This window comes from Felis catus, chromosome C1 (genome assembly GCF_018350175.1).
Source record: "Felis catus isolate Fca126 chromosome C1, F.catus_Fca126_mat1.0, whole genome shotgun sequence".
Taxonomy (NCBI): Eukaryota; Metazoa; Chordata; class Mammalia; order Carnivora; family Felidae; genus Felis; species Felis catus.
The window spans coordinates 55,446,485-55,466,210 of record NC_058375.1 but is presented as its reverse complement, the minus strand read 5'-3'; the positions used below and the strand labels follow the sequence as shown (position 1 = coordinate 55,466,210).

At 38.8% G+C, this 19,726-nt stretch overlaps 1 protein-coding gene across 1 annotated transcript in view; it reads left to right on the top strand.

Moving 5' to 3' along the window:
* Nucleotides 1-1,708: 1,708 nt before the first annotated feature.
* Nucleotides 1,709-19,726, top strand: part of SLC35D1 (solute carrier family 35 member D1) — a 50,732-nt gene continuing 32,714 nt past the window's right edge. The window contains exons 1-8 of the mRNA XM_023258808.2: nt 1,709-2,102; nt 2,915-2,948; nt 3,046-3,132; nt 3,838-3,905; nt 5,509-5,580; nt 6,453-6,521; nt 8,695-8,797; nt 12,351-12,443. Of these exons, the coding sequence (XP_023114576.1) occupies nt 1,900-2,102; nt 2,915-2,948; nt 3,046-3,132; nt 3,838-3,905; nt 5,509-5,580; nt 6,453-6,521; nt 8,695-8,797; nt 12,351-12,443 (729 nt within the window). The 5' untranslated portion in view covers nt 1,709-1,899. The remainder of the gene's footprint in view (nt 2,103-2,914; nt 2,949-3,045; nt 3,133-3,837; nt 3,906-5,508; nt 5,581-6,452; nt 6,522-8,694; nt 8,798-12,350; nt 12,444-19,726) is intronic.

Sequence of the window (19,726 nt, the reverse complement as noted above, 5' to 3'; positions counted from 1 at the left end):
GAGGCAGTAATGCTTTGGCTAAATACTAAAGGAAAAGTAAGAGTTCTTCAGGAGACTGGGGAGAGGAGAGAGAGAGAAAGCAACCCAGATGGAAAGAATAATGGGAGCAAAGACACAGAAACAGGAACCCACATTTTTCTTCACGGAACTGGCCATAATTTAATTTAGTTGCAGCTTAGGGAGGGAAATGTGAGGAGTGCCTCTGGAGATGTGGGCAGAAACCACATCCCCTAAGTCCTTGTGGGCCATGTTAAGAACTTCATTCTGGGCACCAGTGTTTCAGAATATTCAAAAAACAAAGGAGTTCATAGAATAACTCAAAAGATATGGATCAAAAGATATACACAAAATGGAATATTATCCAGCATTTAAAAGGAAGGAAATTCTGACACATGCTACAAGTAGATAAACCTTGAAAGCATTATGCTAAGAGAAATATCAGACACAAAAGGACAAATACTGTATAATTCCACTTACAGGAGGTACTTAGAAGAGTCAGATTCATAAAGACAGAAAGAATAGTGGTCACTAGAGGTTGAGGTGAGGAGGAATGGGAAAGACTGTTTAGTGGTTACATAATTTCAGTTAGCGATGATGAAGAAGTTCTGGAGATGGGTAGTGGTGAGAGTTGCACAATAATGTGAATGTACTTAGTGCCACTGAATTGTACACCCAGTGGTAAAATGATGAATTTTATACTAAGCATATTTTACCATAACAATAAAACAGGTTGAGATGGTAAATTTTATGTGTATTTCATCACAATTTAAAAGTAAGGGCTAAAAGAAATAAAAAAGATAGATGAAATATATAGAAAAATAATTCAAAGTTCTTTTTCTGACATTAATATTAGATATGTCATTTCTTTGTTGAAGCTGATAATAATGATTTGTTTCAGTTATGTAATAATTGACTGCCACTTACTGAAAACTAGCTCTGCACTAGCTTAACATCCATAGAGATAGGGAGATGCCGGCCCAAAGAGGTCAACTAATTGGCACACAGCTAGTGACAGGGCATTTGTAGGAATCCCAGAATTGGAACGCACCTCCCAAACCCTTACTCTTGTCATCAACGCATAAGCTGATTGATTATCTTACTACTTTTTTTGGATATGTCTACATTTTTCTTAAACAAATGTTCCTTTGATCTGCAAATAAAGTATTGTTTGGTGTTTCTGAGTTCAGAAAATGTAAGAAGCCCGAGGGAATGCAGAACGAAATGCTTGGTGTTTACTTTTATCCACGTGTGATACTTTTGAAGGGCTTTGACCTTCCGCAGGAGAGACCAAAAGAACAAGGTCTAGACGCGCACACCTTGAGAATAAGTCAGCCAGCCACCTGTTACCGAGGGGAGGATGGTCCGTACTTTTGTTGCGGCTGTTATCTGGAGAATACGGCTTCCAGTCCCCCTGCCTCCAGCCTCCCCAGCTGTAGGTACGCGGCCGCTGATAGACCCAGCGCAGGCTCGCGCGCAGGCGCCGGGCGGCCGCGGCGTTCGGTGAATTTGCTTTGCCGCCTGGCGCTCAGGTGTCCCCGAGTGGTTGCTCTTTGGCTTCCTTTCCTTCTTTGCCCGGGACTGAGGGTCGCCGCCGCCCCTTCTCCAGGCCCTCTCCAACCCCTACCCAGACCAATCCTGGCGCGGCCCCTACCCTCTGACCCCGCGTTGCACAATGCCCGAGCCCAGTCCCCAAGGGTGTGAAACCCAGCGTTCCTGCCCCTGGGCGGGGACGGGCGGCTACCGTGCGGGGAGCCGAGGCGGCGAGCGCGCAGCCGACACGGCCCGCAGACCAGGGCCCCGCGAGTCCCCCGGGAACTACAGCCACAGGCCCCCCGCGCCGCTCGGCCCTGCCGCCGGGCCCGCCCGCCGCTCCTCTCACAGGCCGCTGCCGCCGCAGCCATGGCGGAAGTTCATAGACGTCAGCATGCCCGGGTTAAAGGAGAAGCCCCCGCGAAATCCTCCACACACAGACATGAGGAGGAGTTGGGGATGGCGTCGGCCGAAACGCTGACGGTGTTCCTGAAGCTGCTGGCCGCCGGCTTTTACGGCGTGAGCTCCTTCCTGATCGTGGTGGTCAACAAAAGCGTGCTTACCAATTACAGGTAGGGCCGAGGCGGCGGCGGCGGCCGAGGCCGTGGGGAGGAGCGCGCGGCTGCGGCGGGGCGCCGGCTCCTTGGACTTAACGCTGCCAAAGTTGAAGCTGAACAAAGTTGGGCGGGCGCCGGAGAGGGCTGGCGGCGGACGCGCGGCCCGGGCGGCGGGGCCGGCTTGGCGCATGGGCCGGGGTGCGGGTCCCGCTCTGGGCGCGGGGCCCCGGACGGCCCGGCGCGCGTACCCGCCGCGGTGGGAAAGCGCCCGCCGTGCCTACTGTGCAGCGCCCAGGAGACCTTGCCCTGCGGAGTAACGGAGCGGAGTTGCTTCGTGACTTTTGGCTCCCGTTGCCTGCCAGGCTGGGAGCAGAGTGAGGGATGCCTTCCCTTCCCGGCATCCTGGGCCGGGGGCCGGGGCTTCAGGGTTCCTCGAGTTTGCTGACAGCCTCTGGGGACGTGCGCATCCTCAAGCTCTTTTAAGACGATTCTGACGCTGTCACTGGGACCCTGAGGCAGAAGCAGCATTTTTGTTTTAAAGATGTGAAACCGTTGAAGACACCTATGTCTGTCTTCTTCACCGCTTGAAATATCTGTTGGAGGCAGCTGACTGAAATTGTGGAATCGGACAAGATGAGACAAGTGGCCGCCCGAGGCTACAAAATCAGGGGTGTTGCCTGACAACCAGCAGGGATTTTTCTCAGATTTTCATTTGGATAAAAGGCAGATGTTGGTGTTTGTATCAAAATGCATTTAAATTGAATCGACAGAGCTACGTTTGGGTTTTCCTGACCCCGTATTTTTCTCTCTCTCTACCTTTTTTGTAGATTTCCCTCCTCACTATGTGTTGGACTTGGCCAGGTTAGTTGGAATCTTCAGCATTACGTGGTTTATGTCGTTCGAACTTCTGTGTGTGTCTTTATATGTAGAACAGTGAATCTGTGTTCTCTGTTTACAGATGGTGGCCACAGTGGCAGTTCTCTGGGTGGGAAAGGCGCTCAGAGTAGTCAAGTTTCCTGACCTTGACAGAAATGTACCTCGAAAGGTAAAATAGTAATAATAGCAATAATAATGATAATGATAATAATAATACTAGTGCTTTTTGCTGAAAAGAAGTCCCTATATATTTTTGTCAGTGCTCCGCCTATTTAAAAATTGCAGTCTTGAAATTGCCCAGAGTGGGTATAGTGAAGGTAAGAATAAATTTAGTAATATGTGTTTTAAAAAGGCCTACACACTCTGTAAAATTAAGGGAAAAAAGCCCCCTGAGATCTTGTGTTGTTTTAATCGATGAACACTTATTGGGAGGACAGCTGTTTTGCATTTTCTACATCCATCTAATCCAGCCAGTGTATCCTGCATTCGTTGTTCTTTGGGTTTGTTTTCTTATTTTTCTGTCTGCCTATGCTTAACTCCATGTGAAGATGAAATGCCTTTCCTTTTTCTGCCATGGGCTAATCCATTATATTTTAAAGCAGGTGATGTTACTGTCTCCTATGCTTTGATCATATTCATATTTCTGTTTTCTTTTTCCTTCTCCATTCTTCCCTCTCTCTGCCACAGTAGTGCTGTTTATCCAGGAATAATGTTTTTTGGGTGCTTCACGGGGGCCAAAAATGTGTGTGAGTTCTAATCTTATGTTTTAAGTGGAAAGATTTTGATCATATAAACAAAACTGTTTCTGTTTGAAAGGACCTTGTTTTAGCTATCTTTATTATTGAGTTTTGTTATCCCTTTTTAAATTTTCTAGACGTTTCCACTACCTCTACTATATTTTGGGAACCAAATCACGGGACTGTTCAGCACAAAGAAACTGAAGTATGGATAACTTTATTTTACTAGTGAGGTTAATATAATGTATTTTTAAAACTGTACTTGAATGTCAAATATTTAACACATTGTTTTTGATTTTGGAAGAAAATGAAAGGACCGGAAAGCTTCTGTTAGTAAATAATGAAGATTACACCAAAAAGATTTTAGTTTAAATTCTTTAAGTTTGAATAGAAAGAGTTTTACTTGCTTTGGGGTTTTTTTCCTCCTCACTTTGCTAATAGAAGTCTTAAAATGTTATAAAATGCTGTGATAGGAGATTTTCATTATTTTTCCAGACCTATATAGTAGTGGAGAGTATATGTTAGGCTTCTGGGGTTTCAATTCTTTAATACAATTTATAAATACCATATTTTAAGCAAATTCTGCAAGCAAAATCAGAGGGTGGTATGAGAACTTTTGTAGTGTTTCTTTTAACATGAAGTAGTTAAAATAACATCAGATGGAACTCTGATACAAATATTGTACCCATGGCCATATCACTGTAGAAGCAGCATATTCACTTCTAGAAAAAAGCAGTAGTTCGCTGCTCTACAACAAAACTGTTTAATTATCCTCTAATCTCCCAATTCTTGGCTTCTCCACTCGAGAAGTATAGTATGTATTGGGTGTATGTGATAACTAAAATTATACACATAGGGAAGCCGTTTAACAGAAATCCATGGTTTCACTACTTCCACTTAAGGTAAACCTTTGGCATAGTAGATGATTGTAAAACAATGGGGAGATCTCTGAGGATGAGAGACAAAGCGTTTTTCATTTCTTCTTTCTCCAGACCCAAGAAACCTGACAGAATAACCATGATGATATCTCTGGGAGAGGGTTCATGGAAGTTAGATTTCTCATGGGTGGGGCATCCTTTTCCATCTCATTATCCACTTGGAAAGAAATGCAGACATGCTACAAAGTGCTGCTTCTATAGAATTTGCTCTTCTTCATCCATTGTCATCCATCTATCCATCCTCAGCCTATTTTTTATTGCCAGCTAAGTATAAGGCACTTTGGAGTGAGATGAGATATATTCAGAAATAATTATATCACAAGAGGATATGTGTTTGACTAGTGCAAGCAAAATGCTGTGGTAATTTAGAGGAAGACCAAAGTATTTCCACAAAAGGACAATCAAGGAGTGTTTCATGTGGGTAGATTATCATAGATGCTTTTTGGAGGGTTGGACGTGTTCAGGGGGAGTGGAGTGGGTGGGAAGTAAGGTCAGTCTAGTAAAAAAGGAAGACTGACATGGTTACTTTTAAGGGTATTTGTATAAAAGTAGAGTGAGATAAAGTGGCTGTTATTAGTCTTTGATAATAGATACATGATCTCTACCATTTTTTATAGTTAGCTTGGTATTTCTCACTTCTAGTAGTTTTATAAAAGCAATTCTTTCAGCTTTCAAATAAGAATCCTAGAAAGAAATAAAGGTTTAATCACAGGTTAATCAATGTGGAATGGAATTAACCAGCATAATGGAAGGAAGAGATTAACATTATTTTAAGATATTTGGGGAGTCTTAGTTAAAAAAGTAAATTGTTAAACTTTATTTTACCTAATCATATTTTTTTCCTTTTTTTTTTTTTTTTTTTTTTTGCAGCTTGCCAATGTTTACAGTTCTGAGAAGGTTCTCCATCCTGTTTACAATGTTTGCTGAAGGAGTTTTACTCAAGTGAGCTAATTTCTAATATATGTAGTCTTTTTTTTTTTTTAAACATTTATTTATTTTTCAGACAGAGACAGAGCATGAACGGGGGAGGGTCAGAGAGAGAGGGAGACACAGAATCTGAAACAGGCTCCAGGCTCTGAGCTGTCAGCACAGAGCCCGACGCAGGGCTTGAACTCACAGACCGCGAGATCATGACCTGAGCTGAAGTTGGCCGCTTAACCGACTGAGCCACCCAGGCACCCCAATATATGTAGTCTTTAGCAAACTTTTAATTATCTTGAAAAGGGGCCCAGCATATGTGAAATAGTAAAATTATTTGTCTTGTTTCAACTTTATCTTTTGAGAAGTTTAAGCAACTTTCTTTCTTTGCTATAGGAATTGATAGTTTATGGGAGCAGTAGTTGGGAAGATTATGAATTGTAGTAGTTGGAATCTGTCTGAACATGAGATATACTTCTAAGAATTCCTATACTTACTGTTGCCACTGGGTGAAGCTGGGTCAGAAACATCAGTATAGGTTTTAAATAGTGTTCATGTCTTGGCTACTTTTACCACAAGTGCGTGTGACCTTTTTCTACTTAAAGAAATTCTGATTTACAAAAATGCAAACTCAATAATGGTAAATATAATATAAGAATCAAAATATGAATACATTTTTTGTATAACTTTTTGCTTCATGTAAAGGGGTTCTTTGAAATATCCAATTTCTTGGAAGCATTTAAAATATGATTATAGCTTTTTTTAAAGAAAACACACACACACACATATATATATATATATATATATTTTTTTTTTTTTTTGCCTGTGTTGCAGATTGAGTCTTTGTGAATAACTAAAGGCACATGTATGTGTTTTTTAATTGTTTTATTTTGTAGGAAGACTTTTTCTTGGGGTATTAAGATGACCGTATTTGCAATGATTATTGGAGCCTTTGTAGCTGCCAGGTAAGAATGTATTAAGAACATATTGGAAATTATCAATAATTATTAATAATAATCAATTACCGGTAAAGAGTTTTTTTATAGGCTAAGTAAGAATCATGTCTTTGAAAACATCCAAAAGACTCTTCAGAGAGTTCAATCTTTTTGGCTGTATTAAGGTCAAGGCTGGCAAAATCTGATTCTTCTACTTATTGAGCACATACCATATGCCATGTTTGGCATTTTACACATATTATTTATGCATTCTTTACAACAACTCTGAAAGCTGTGGGTATAATTTTCCTATTTTTAGTTGAAGAAACTGAAACCTGAGTTCAGTAACTTGGTCAAGGTTACACAGCTAGTAAATGGCAGAGCCGGAATTTGAATTTGTGCCTGACTCCAGAGCCTGTGTGCTTTTATAAATCATGTGGTATTCGTTTACTTTGCATAGTGCTAAAGAAAATAGTGTCTTAGAAAAGGCAGATGATAATGAATTATTTGCCTTGTGGAATAATAAAGAATAGAATTTCTTTATTTGTCCTCACTTAAGATATATCACAAATGCCATAACTTAGACATTCTGTTAAATTACTGAAGCTTTTTCCATTGTTCTTAAGTTTAAGTTTTAAAATGCAGGAAGAGGAGCACCTGGGTCATTCAGTCATTTCAGGTCATGATCTCATAGTTCTCTGCTCCTACCCTGTGTGCACATATGCTCTCTCTCTTTCTCAAAAATAAATTAATTTATTAATTAATTAATTAATATTTAAAATGTAGGGTGAAAATGTATGCCCAAAGACTCAGAAAATTAAAGTTATAGCTAGAGGCCTTCTACATTTTACTTAGCCCAAGGCATACATACTTGGGGTTGCTAATGACACAAATTCTGCCCAGCATACATTTTCCATCTGGGAATTCAGTGCACTTCTTGGATTAGCTCATTTACCTTCATCATCCCTGTGGTATAGGCAGGAGGAAATATTAAAGTCAGATTCTATTCTACCCTAAATTTCCAAGTGAAATTGCATTCCTTTTTTTTTTTTTTTTTTTTTAAGATAGAATAGTTACTAGAATTTTATTATATAGCTAACTATTTTTCCCTTTAGGTGATATTGCCTCCTTGAAGAAAAATTGTATATGAGCCTTTAACCTTTCTTTTTAGAGATGCCCTGCTAGTCTTTGAAGCATTTCCTTGAAGCTGGTGGGGCCCCAAACAGAGTCAAACAACAGGAGTTCCTCAGGGCCAACCCTGGCCTGCAGATTTGGACCAGCCTTATCTAATCAGAACCTTTTACTTGGGAAACAGATTGGGTGGAAGGGAGTCTGAAGTTAAAAGGCTGTCAGGCTGTTTGGAAAAGGGACAGTACATGGGCTAGTTCTGCCTAAAATAGCAGTGGCATAGAGCTCCTTAGAAGTCTCATTCCATGTACTAGTTAGCTATAAATATGTACTAGTTTTGCACAATCACAGAATGTGGAATGTGGGGCCGCTATTTTAGCTAGGGTGCTAACATTTAATGAAGACATACTCTTCTTAGATTTTCATTATTCTGTTCAGTTTACTAAGTTCTTGTGCCTGGTGGTCAACTAAATAATAGAAAATTTTAATTTCCCTAATCCTGCTAGTTATACCTGGTAGGCTTTTAAAGCAGTCATTTAAGTATTTGAGTTCCTACTATGTGCTTAGACACTGTTGTAGCTTGATCTCAGAACTAGCTATAATCTATACCTCAGATATTCCACCCAGTGACCCAACCACTTGTACAGCCTGCCTTTTGTGTGAATGAATCCTTGGAAAAGTGACATGTTAACAGCTTCATCTTTTTGGTTTCCTTGTCTTTGAAATTGAGTTCCAGTGCCGCCTTCCTGCTTCAGATGTATCATAATGGTGAATTTGGTTACTTGGTCTTGTCTGACTTTGATTTCAGAGCAGTGTGCTATTAACTGATGTGATTGATTAATTACTAATGATTATGTTTAGGTGTTAGTATGTCTCATTTCTGAAGACTTCCCTATTGAGTATGAAATTGCAAACTATAACCAGGAATCAAGAAATACTAATAGCTGGTAAAATGCCTAATGTTCACTTACCTAGATAAGAATATGTTCTTCCATATATTGTACTTCAGACCTACTTAAAATTACATGCATGTTCTTTAAATGTAAGTTATTAAAGTGTTGCTTGTGTTTTACAGCTCTGACTTGGCATTTGACCTGGAAGGATATGTTTTCATTCTGATAAATGATGTCCTGACAGCAGCAAATGGCGCATATGTAAAACAGAAATTAGATTCAAAAGTAGGTAGCAATCTACATCTTTAAGAGATGTTTACTGTTGTTAGGAGTGGTAATGTCAATTTGTCAGGAAAAAAGCAGAAAATAAAGAAATACTTAGAGAGGGGAAAGACCTAGGGATCTCTGAAGGTAAAATACCTGTATGTTGCTGCTCACATAAAAAACCTTATTTTTCAGTTATTAATTAGCAATTAGATTTTATTCTTATTCCTTTTCTGGGAAGGATTGGGTGAATACTGACTTTGGGAGAGGGAAATAATTAAGGGTGGTCATTGGAGAAAAGTGTCATAAATGTTCATGGCTGTGAACTGGACAAGAAGGAAATATCTGGAAGACCTTAAGCAGATTTGAGGAGTGAGTGTTGAAAGGAGCTGCAGAACAAGAATGGACTTTGCATATTTGTCCCACAAATAATGGGAAAGCATTTAGGGAGCATTAGTATAATTCTCTCTCAAGAGCAATGCTGGATTCCTTGGCCTAGATCTCGTACACGTGAATGTTACATACCCAGCTCTTTTAACTTGCAGCATGCTTTAAAGATATTTTTTGTTGGTCTGTTATACACTTTGAATATATATATATACTAAATTTTATTTTTAGGTCAAGCCATAAAGCAGAGAATTTGAGTCACATTGCTTCTACTATATTATGGTATAAGTTCACATTATTATAAGAAGAAGCTATGTGGAACTCAGCTGTATACATCATAGGGTTGTTATTGAAGGAATTGCCCTTTTTATCATGATGTATCCCCTATAAGGACTCACATGAGATACCGTCACCATAGTTTTTTCTAAACAGTGGTACATTTTTTATCTCATATTTAAATCTTGTATTTCCCTACCCATGTTTTCTCTTCTAAGTCAGATGACCTTATCTGCTTAGGTTTTAGTCTGCCCTATTGTATGTACAATATTTCTGAAACTCCTTCAGACCATTTTTTGGAGTTCAGATTGTAAGTACAAATGCCCTACCTAGTCAGTAGTAGTATTAGTGTCAGGTTTGTATGGTCTTGGCACGGGCTTTGCCTTCTTCAGAAAGAGCCATGGAATGAATGTCCTAGTAGTTCTCATTATTCTCAGAGATTGTTTATTTTGAAGGTCTTTGAAGAATAGGGACAATGTGGATTGTTTCCAACAATTTTTTCTTAAGTATACCTTTTATGTCTTATTCTTCATTTATTTGTCTTGATGACTTTGTATGATGATTGTATTTTAGTGGAAGCTACTACTATTAAATAATTTTTGTCTTTTTGAAATAAAGAAAAGGGAACAGTTAGAGATTTAGTTTTACTCTGTTTTTTTCTCAGCCCATTTTCTGCTTTGGAAAATATGTACCAGTAATAACATTCCATTTGTCCATCAGCCTCAGCTGTCTAAAACCGTACTGACCAATAGAATTTTCTGTGTTGATAGAAATATTCTCTATCTCTACTGTCCATTAACTGTAGCTACCAGCCACATGTGGCTGTTGAGGTACAACTGAGGAACTGAATTAGTAAATTGAAATAGCTGCATATGGCTAGTAACTACTGTATTGGACAGCACAATCTAGAGTGTATTCTAGAATCTGGACAAAAGCAAAGAGAGTTTCTGCTGTTTCATTCCCATGAGAGTCCTTCCTTTCCTCCCTTAAAAATGACTTAGGACTCATTTGTATTAGAACTTTTAAGCATATTGATCTGCTTTTCGTACCTCATGGATTGGGAGCAACATACTAGAAGATGGAATTCTAGTTAGAGGCAGAGAGGCAGTGGTATAAAAGGTCAGCTAACAACAAAAGAAAGAAACAGGAAAACTATAAAAGATAGAAGTACTCAAAAACAGGGTGATTAAACAGCATTAAGGAAATCACAACATCATATAAGGACCCAATACAGTAATGCATGTTTATGATGATGCCTCAATTGAATTTTAGTCAATGTACTATGTTTAAGAAGGCAGGGAAGAATTAAAAGAATTTGGTATTTGTCTGTTATCTGGATAGGGTGTGTGTGTGTGGGGGGGGGCATCCTTACTTACCAGGTCACACTCATGTCTCTGGCTGACTGGGTATCTGTTGTTAAAGGTTGTTTGTTCTATGGCTTTTTTTTTTTTTTTCTGCCTTAGAAATGAGGCACATCTTTTCATTGATGCTTTTGGTGGCCATAGAAATCAGTTATATGGTTTATCTGAGAGACAGTATGGCCACACTGAGATGCTGTTAATAAATCAGAAGTTTTATTACCTGTAATTTCAGGAATGCTTAAATCATGGTCCTTTGAGCATGAGTCATGTGACATTAAGATTTAGTGCTGCATGTCAGACCTGAATGCAACTATTGAGTTTAAAACATTTCTAACTTTAAAGAAATCACAAATAATACATATTAGAAATAGTAGAAAGTATAATAGAAGTAGTAGAAAATGTAGATAAGCAAGAGGAAGAAAAGATAAATCTCTCTTAATTCTACCATCAAGTGAGAAGCGCAGTTTTGGAGGATAAGAGTATGTGAGCATTTGCATGTGTATGTACATGTTTAACTGTGTAAAATTTTAAAAGAGCAATAATATATAATGTTTTCTAGTCTGTTTTTCACTTAGTGCAGTTTCATGAACATGTTTACTTATCAGTATTATTTAACATTTTTAGTGGTCGCATAATATTTCATTGTTTGGTTGTATCTAATCAACTGGTTTTCTGTTGTTGAGTATTTGTTTCCAGTTTTCCAAAGCTCCTTTTGAGAAGGTAGTTTGACTTTTTACATTGTTCAGTGATCTTTCATCACAGAAGTTAGGCAGATATCATGCCTCCATCCTCACTACTTCATCTCCATCTTGCCTTTACCCTCCTCCCCCCACCCCAAACTCTGGCCTGCTTCTTCAGGTGACTGCTTCCAGCTGAATGTCTTAGAAGTGTGTGAATGAAAAGTGGACCCAGAGTTCTCATAGGCTCCCTGTGTTTGAAGGTGTATTGACCCAGTAGCTGAGGGCACAGCAAATCATACTTTTGGGAGTTGTAGATAGAATAATCTTAATCTTCATTGTACTTCACACATCCATTTTCAGAAATACTTCACTGTCAAGTTATGTCTGTCTGTGTTGGTCTAGGTGTGAGTATGTATGTCGGTATCTGCCCCCCTGTCTCTCTTAAATGGCATTTTGCTGTGGTTCTAAAAGCTCAAGACTGACTTCATGACTTTTGATTCAGTTCTGGAAAGGGAAGGGCTTCAGGACTGTGTTTATATAGAGAGTGGTGTGTATATTCAAAATAAACTTTCCCCTGCTTGCTGTTTTGTGGTAGCCAGTTGAAATTATTTTTATTTCCCTGGTTTTAAGCACTCAAAGGATTTATTTCAAATAAATTAAAAATCTTGTAGGTTTGATTTTTTTTCTTTTCTTCTTGCTTTTGAAAGCTTAGGTTATTAACGTTTGCAAAACATAACGACTTGGCTGATTTGCTGTCTATATTGTGGGGGAGGGTGTGTGTGTGTGTGTGATGGTAGTGGAATTCTATATAGAGTTTTGTATATCTGTCTTCTAGAACCAAATGAAACACCTAATTATTTGCTATTCTAGGAGCTGGGAAAATATGGTCTGCTCTATTACAATGCACTGTTCATGATTCTGCCCACTCTGGCCATTGCATATTTTACAGGAGATGCGCAAAAGGTAGGAATTTCTAATTATGATTTAATGGCTTATGTTCTTGAATTTTATTATTATTTGTGGCCACAAGATACACTGTGGGGTTGTTAAAAAGTAATGTGCTTATTGAATGACCAAAAACAGAGTTTATTTTTTAGCTTGCTAATGTCATGCTAACCTTTTTTCTTGGCATGAGTATTGGATGGTACTAAAATCGCTCAAAATAGCTTTGACTGTTAACATAAAAATAGTGAATGCCAACTAGTGTCCTTCTTATGTGTCAGAAGGATAGAGGAAGGGAATTTTCACATTTCTACTAAACTACAAAATAAGAATAGAGGCAGACTATCCTTGAGAAACAAAAAATCCTAAACTAGTAGAATTCTTCAAATCTAAACAAAATATTTGGCATTTCTAAGAAGCTCTCTGTTTTGTTGTACAATTGTCATGCTGGTTTAAATCCCACGCTGGGTTTTTTCCTTAGGAGATATTTAGCATTATGTGGTAACAGCTACCCACAGTAGAGTAGCAAAATAAATCCACACGAGAATATTTCTTTAAAACAAACCCCTATTCATAGGAAAAAAATTGATACCATTTTGTTAGAATTTACAAAATTTTGCAGACTAAATGGAAACCTAGAATTTTGCCAAGATTTCTATAACAAGATTTCTTTTAATGATTCCCCTGGCTAGTAGTTTCTTCAGAATAAATGTATTGGTTATTTACTCTAATGACGGTGACAAGTCTCACAAATCAGTGGGAGCCAAAATAAAGAAAAGGTTTTGAAAGTAGTTAGACTATTAAAAAATTGTTCTTCAGTCAAAGGTAGAAGACCTTATAAAGCTTATAAAGGCCCTTTGTTTTATTCATCAAGAATGCTTTTAAAAAAACAGCATAGATCATCTTGAACATGTATAAATGTTTTAATGAACTGTGACCTGGCTGCTAGCAGGCCTAAAAATGACTCCAAAGTAGGAAATGGAGCTGGTGATCTGACTAATAAAGAGTGCTGAAGAAGTATTTTGTGGCTATGGAAAAAGTGGGAAGAGAAACTAACATTTATTAAGTCCCTATTATGTGTTAGTTACTTTACATATGTAATACAATGCAGTCCCCAGAACAGTTCTAGAAAGTTTGAATTATCTCTGTTGTACCAATGTGGAAATACGGGCTCAGAGAGACTAAGTAACTTGCCCAATGTTACACTGTTGGTGGATAGAGTTAGGGTTTAAACCCAGGGCTGAACTCCAAAGGCCATGGTCTTTCCGCATTATTCTCTCTCCCTCTAGGAGACTTTGACAGAAATACCTCTTACACTTTAGCTTTGGGGCAAGAATGTAAGGTAAAGTAACCAGGCATGACAGCACAGATGGATCCAAATCTTGAGGTCAGTCTGTACATGAGAAAGTTGGAAGAATTAATGTGGTTAGGTGTTCTATAGACTTGGCAAAATGGAATTCTCATTAATTTGAGACTTTGACTAGTAGCTTGTAGTTACTTGAAAAAATTGACCAAAGGAGATATGTATTCATTCCAGAGTGATGATCATTTAAATAGAAGTTATTGGCCAGGTTGTAACATAATTCATGCATATTTGAAAGTTCAGTAACAGTCAACTTGCAATGTTTCTATATGATTGAGAATGTTTACTCATAGTGAAAAAAGTTGCTTTGCTAACTATATTAGAATGAAATTTAGAATTTCATCTTACTGTTTTTTTCTTTTTTATGCAAAGGAGTAGAATTTGAGTAATCTTTTTGTTATTTCCAACAAAAGTGCCAGGCAAAGGTCAAGAAAGGTTTATTTTGGAAGAAATGTTTTTTTAAGAATGACAGAGTTCACCTGAATACTTTCAAGTTAGGGTGATAAACTAATGGAAGCTGAATTTTATTGCTCTGTAATCACACCCTATCAGCGTTTTGTGTTTCACATAAATGTTTGTTTGTTCTCACTCTTACTATTAATTAATATTATTCTTTAAAAACTTTTTTTTTAATGTTTGTTTATTTTTGAGAGAGAGAGAAAGAGTGTGAGTGGGAGAGGGGCAGAAAGAGAGAGAGACACACACAGAATCCGAAGCAGGCTCCAGGCTCTGAGCTGTCAGCACAGAGCCCAACGCGGGGCTTGAACCCCAAGCCATGAGATCATGACCTGAGCCGAAGTCGGATATTTAACCAAATGAACCACCAAGGAGCCCCAATATTATTCTTATAATATGTTTACTGGGGTCTAGATGGACACACTGGCTGGCAGTCTTAGAATCTCCTGCTCTTTTTCTTAACATTCTCTCCTTCACATGTTCTCCATTTAACATTCTCAAATAGTTAAGTGTTACTGTGTGTCTCATGGTGTTAGGCTCAGGTGATAAGGAAAAAAGATGAATTAGGTGTTTTTCTTGCTTTTGAGGACCATACGGTTGTCTTGGGGAGTAGACCTGCCAACATCAGAGCAATAAACTGTTCTAGGTTCTGTGGGAGAAGTGTTTTGGGGGCATCTTGGGATGTAAAATGGAAGTGGGTCAATTCTGTCTCCTTGTTGGGGACAAAGTGCCTCATGGAGCTTTGCCTACAAACAAAGTAAAAATATAAGTGACATGAGTAGTGAGTGTTCTTTTAGTAGGTTATGAATTACATTTGAAACTCAGGAAGTAAGAATTCTGTTTGACTCTATGCCTAAATTACTTGTATGCTTATGAGACAAGTCACTGCAATTTCATTTTAAGTTCAATTCAGATGAGTATGTCTGAGCATCTTCATTGGGAATATGTGAGAAATATGCCTTAGTCCTTGCTACACAAAGAAGACACTGGCATGCTACAGAGATGGAATAAGATCTGGCACCGAAGTGCGTGCTTGTCAGTCATACCATAAATATTTAGGTTAGGAAGAAATTGGTGAGGATTGAGTATCAGGATTGGCTTTTTAGAAGACATGGGGCTTGGCTTTCTTACCCACTAAATGCAACAAATAAGGCTAACCTGTTCTGGGAGTTGCTGTTAGAGATATAACTTGGAGAGGTGGTTGAGGGGTTTGCTTTTATTCACCAGCGCAGAAACAATGTCCAGAAGCCACCCACAGACAACCTGACGTATCCAGGAGGCCCATAGTGTTCTGTAAGAGGTTGCAGTTTTATTTGCTCCATTGGAAGATTCAGTTTTATAGTAGTCAGTAGGCTGTACATCTGAAGTCCTGGCAAAAAGGTTTCATATTTCAGAGGGCATATGTAGCATGATTTCAGATAAGAGTTTTCTAGTAAGTTGGGTTCATTTTCAGTATGTATCTTTAGACTTGTGCTTTTCCTTCACGGTATACATAGACATTCATTTATGTGCGTGGTTTTTTTTTTTTTTTAAGAGTGGACACTTTTTTGTAGGCCAGCTTATTTTTTTTCTAAGTTTATTTATTTTGAGGGAAAGAGAGAGAGCAGGACAGAGAGAGAGAGAGAGAGAGAGAGAGAGAGAGAGAGAATATCCCAAAAAGGCTCTGTGCCATCAGCACAGAACCCGATGCAGGGCTTGAACTCACTAAGTGTGAGATCATGACCTGAGATGAAATCAAAAGTCAGATGCTTAACCAGCTGAGCCACCCAGGTGCCTTGGAACAGTTTATCTTTAAATAAAGCTGTTCCCATATTAACAATTTGCGGCTACTTCTGGCCTTTAGGAAGATTTTGCCTATAATGTATGATGCCTTGTACCTGACAGGATGCTTCCATGTAAATAATTTTCCTCAATCCTCATTATATACTTGTGAGGTAGGTTGTTACTTGATTTATAGAGGTTAAGAACATAATTAAGGTTCCACAGTGGCAGAGTTCAGAACTAGAATCTGTCTGACTCCAGAAAGATCTCTTACTGTTTGTCTGGCTACATCTCTCAGAGCCATTTCTGCCTCTCTGACTTATAGGTTTACCCCTGTTTGGGACTTCCATACAGGGCTTTCTCACAGAACAAGGTATTGAATGTGAGAAATGCCTTCAGAGTAATATTGGAAGTGAAGTTTCTGAAGCTTGGCCTTATCATTACTTAATCTTTTACAAGTAATCATATTTCTTTCATTCAACAAATATTTACTGAGTGTTTACTCAGGTGCTGTTCTAAATTAAAAAAAAAAAAAAAAAAGGACCTGCCCCTGCTTAAAGGAGCTTGCAATGCAATGGGTGAGATCAACTAAACATAAATTGTATAATAAGAACTACAAGGAGAAATAGAACAAGGAGGAGAGTGATTGGGGAAGTGTTGCTTGGGATAAGGTGGTTAGAGAAAGCATCTTTCTCAGTTTCATTTGAGCAGGGATTGAACTGAATGGACTGGGGCCAGTTTGCGTGGCACTTTCGAAGGAGTCCTCTAGTTGGAGGTAAGAGCAGGTTCTACGTGCTGAGGTGGAAGTAGGAGGGCCTATAGCTTCTTTACAAGAAGCATTTTCTGAGTAAATGACTACCAGGAGAATCAAGGTGGGTCTTGAAAGATGTGGAGGAAGAGAAACAGAAGGTACATTCCGGGTGGAACAAACATCATGAGCACAGGCATAGCTGCAGGGACCAGCCTCTTCAGTATGCTCAGGCTTTGGCAGTCAAAGACATTGGAGGCCTTCGAAGAGACCTTAGAGAGCATCCAGTTCAAGCTTCTTCTTTCACTGTTGAGGAAGCTGGGGCCCAAAGAGGGCCTAGGACTAGAATCCTGATTTCCTGACTATTACTAGTACTCTCGCTTTTCCCCACCACGTCACACCCTTCCAAGTTGGGACAAGTGCTACATACAAGAATTTGAAATTTACTCTGCAGATATGACATGTCCCTAAAAGTTTATGACATAAGGGATAGAATGGAGAGAATTTAGGGCAGAATGCAGAAGCAACATCCAGTTCTGTCCTTGACCACTGTCTGATTTTGGACAGGGCCCTTCTGCTCCCCTTCCCTGCTTTGTGAAGTGTAAACTGAGTAGGTTGTATCAACTGAGTTGGTTAGTTCTCTAGGTAGGGCCCTTTCCTGGGCTGAGACAGAATTTCTGAGGAGCAGAAGGTATGCCAGTGTGGAGACTAGGCTGCTGTTCTGATGGTTGGCATGAGCCCAGCTGCTCCCTGACTCCTGAATACCAATGCTTATAAACTTGCTCACATCCATTGGACTCCTGGCTTTCTTGACCCAGAGCCATTTTGCATGGAAGCTTTGTATGTATTCTATGAAAAGACCAACAAGATAAATTGTTAAAACAGTATAAAACTGAATATGGTATGCTACATTTTGAATAAGAAAAAGGGAAAATAGTATATATACATTGTATTCACTTATTTAAGTAATGAAACTCTGGAAGAATATACATAAGACTAATAAAGTAACCACCAATTCGTGTGTGAGTGTGTGTGTGAGAACAGAATAAGTATAGAACAGGAATGGGAGGGAGACTTCTCACTATTTATCTTTTTATATGTTTTTGATTGTAGAGCCATGTGAATGTATCTTAAATTACATTTTATAAAAGGAACAGTAAGAAAAGGATAAAGTTTTTCTATAAATAATGACTATCCTATGATGAATCCTAAAGTTTAAAATAACTGGGGGTGGTGGGACAAATTAATTTGTTCTCATTATTCAGGGTTGCAGACTGTTGACCCCAGCATGCAAATTAAAACAAGATCAGATCCAAATTATTTTTTTTCAAAATCTCACTGTTAACTTTAGAAGGCAAAGGAAAGAAAAGTTCCCTGTGTTAGGACAGGAATCCAGTAAGAGGGCTCTGAAAGGTCAGCTCCCCAGGGAGGCAGGAGTTCTACAGATCAGTTGGTAGGGCTGACACAGTCTTTAAGCAAGAATTGAAGGCCAAGGAAGAAAAAACCTAAATTACCATAAAAATTGAAAGGCAGGATCCAATTGAACAACATAACCTAGTGAGCACATAATGCAAATCCTTGGAGGCTTTCTGAGAAACCAAACGTGTGTGTGAATGTGTTTGTGTGTGTGTGTAATTTTTTTAAAAAGTTTATTCAGGTTCTCAAAGTCCTGGCTGTACCAGAAACCAAGGAACCAATATAGTCAACATTTGGTTTTTTAAAACATGGCTTCTAATTTTAAAACATTCTCTTTCTTAAAAAACGATGTTTACAAAAGCCAGCTCACTGTTAATAAAAGATATCTAGTTAACATAGATAAAGGTAGATAAAGTATCAGTTGACTAATTGCTTTCCAAAGTGTCAGTTAGGATAGACTGTGTTTAAACTTGTTAGTTGTTGCCTCCAGAAGGGAATGTCTGCAGCACAAAGCCAGCGATTCACAGTCACAGGAGCTGGAGCCTGGCTTTCTGACAGCACACCCTGCTAGGTGTTCTCATGTAGGGAAGGAGGAACAGACCCCTTGCTGTAGATCTCACAAGGCTGGTACTGTAGGCACTGGTACATTGTATAATGTCTTCATTATACCACTGGTTAAAATTACATGGCTCAGATGAGTTTTACAGGAAAAGTGGAGGTGTCTCTTTTTGCTGACTAAATAATGAAGAAGTTTAGGCTGTTGGTTTAGTCCAGAGTTATTAATCTTTTCTGGGTCACTCTAGACCATACAGGCTGATTTCTCAAACCCTGAATTATTCTTTCCACATACACATGTCCTTTCTGCTTTCTGGGCATTGGCATCCTCATACCAAACAAGTGGGTTGATCAGTTATTCTTCAGTTATGAATGACTAGATCTTTCTCTTTGCCATATATGTTGTTTGACTAACAAAGTAATGTTATTAACCATTGTTACCTTCGAGGATATGCCTTTTTTCAAATAAGAGTAAATGACCCTGGTTTTGCAGTTATATGTAGATTTTATGTAGGTGGTAGAGCCTTGTGAGCAAAGGTAGTGAAGATATCTGGGTCCCAATTCCTTGTCTGAGCCAGGAGGAGGTGGAACAGAAGTGGTGGCAAGTAGTTACAGTAGTGCGGAGGATAGGGTGGGTAACCCAGGACCACTGGCTCCATGAACTTGTCTGGCTTTCCCAAGGTAGGGAGGGAACCTTGGAGATCATTTGCACTACTGATGTTATCTTCCACCTTAGTCAGTTCCCTAACAGTTTACTTTCTAGGATCACATGTTTCAGTTGTTTTCTCAGTAGATTTTTGGGGAAAGAAGTTTCAAAATACAATGGTGTCATTCATCAACTTTTCCTTATTTACCATGAAGCCTAAAACTGAGCGATTTGTTTATTTTTAGACCTTATAGTAAAGGAGTATCAAAGCTTATAAGGTTTCAAAACATGTAAGAAAATATGTCATTCGTGCTTTGGATTTTATTTCAAATAAATTTGGTGACTCTGCTTAGCAAATT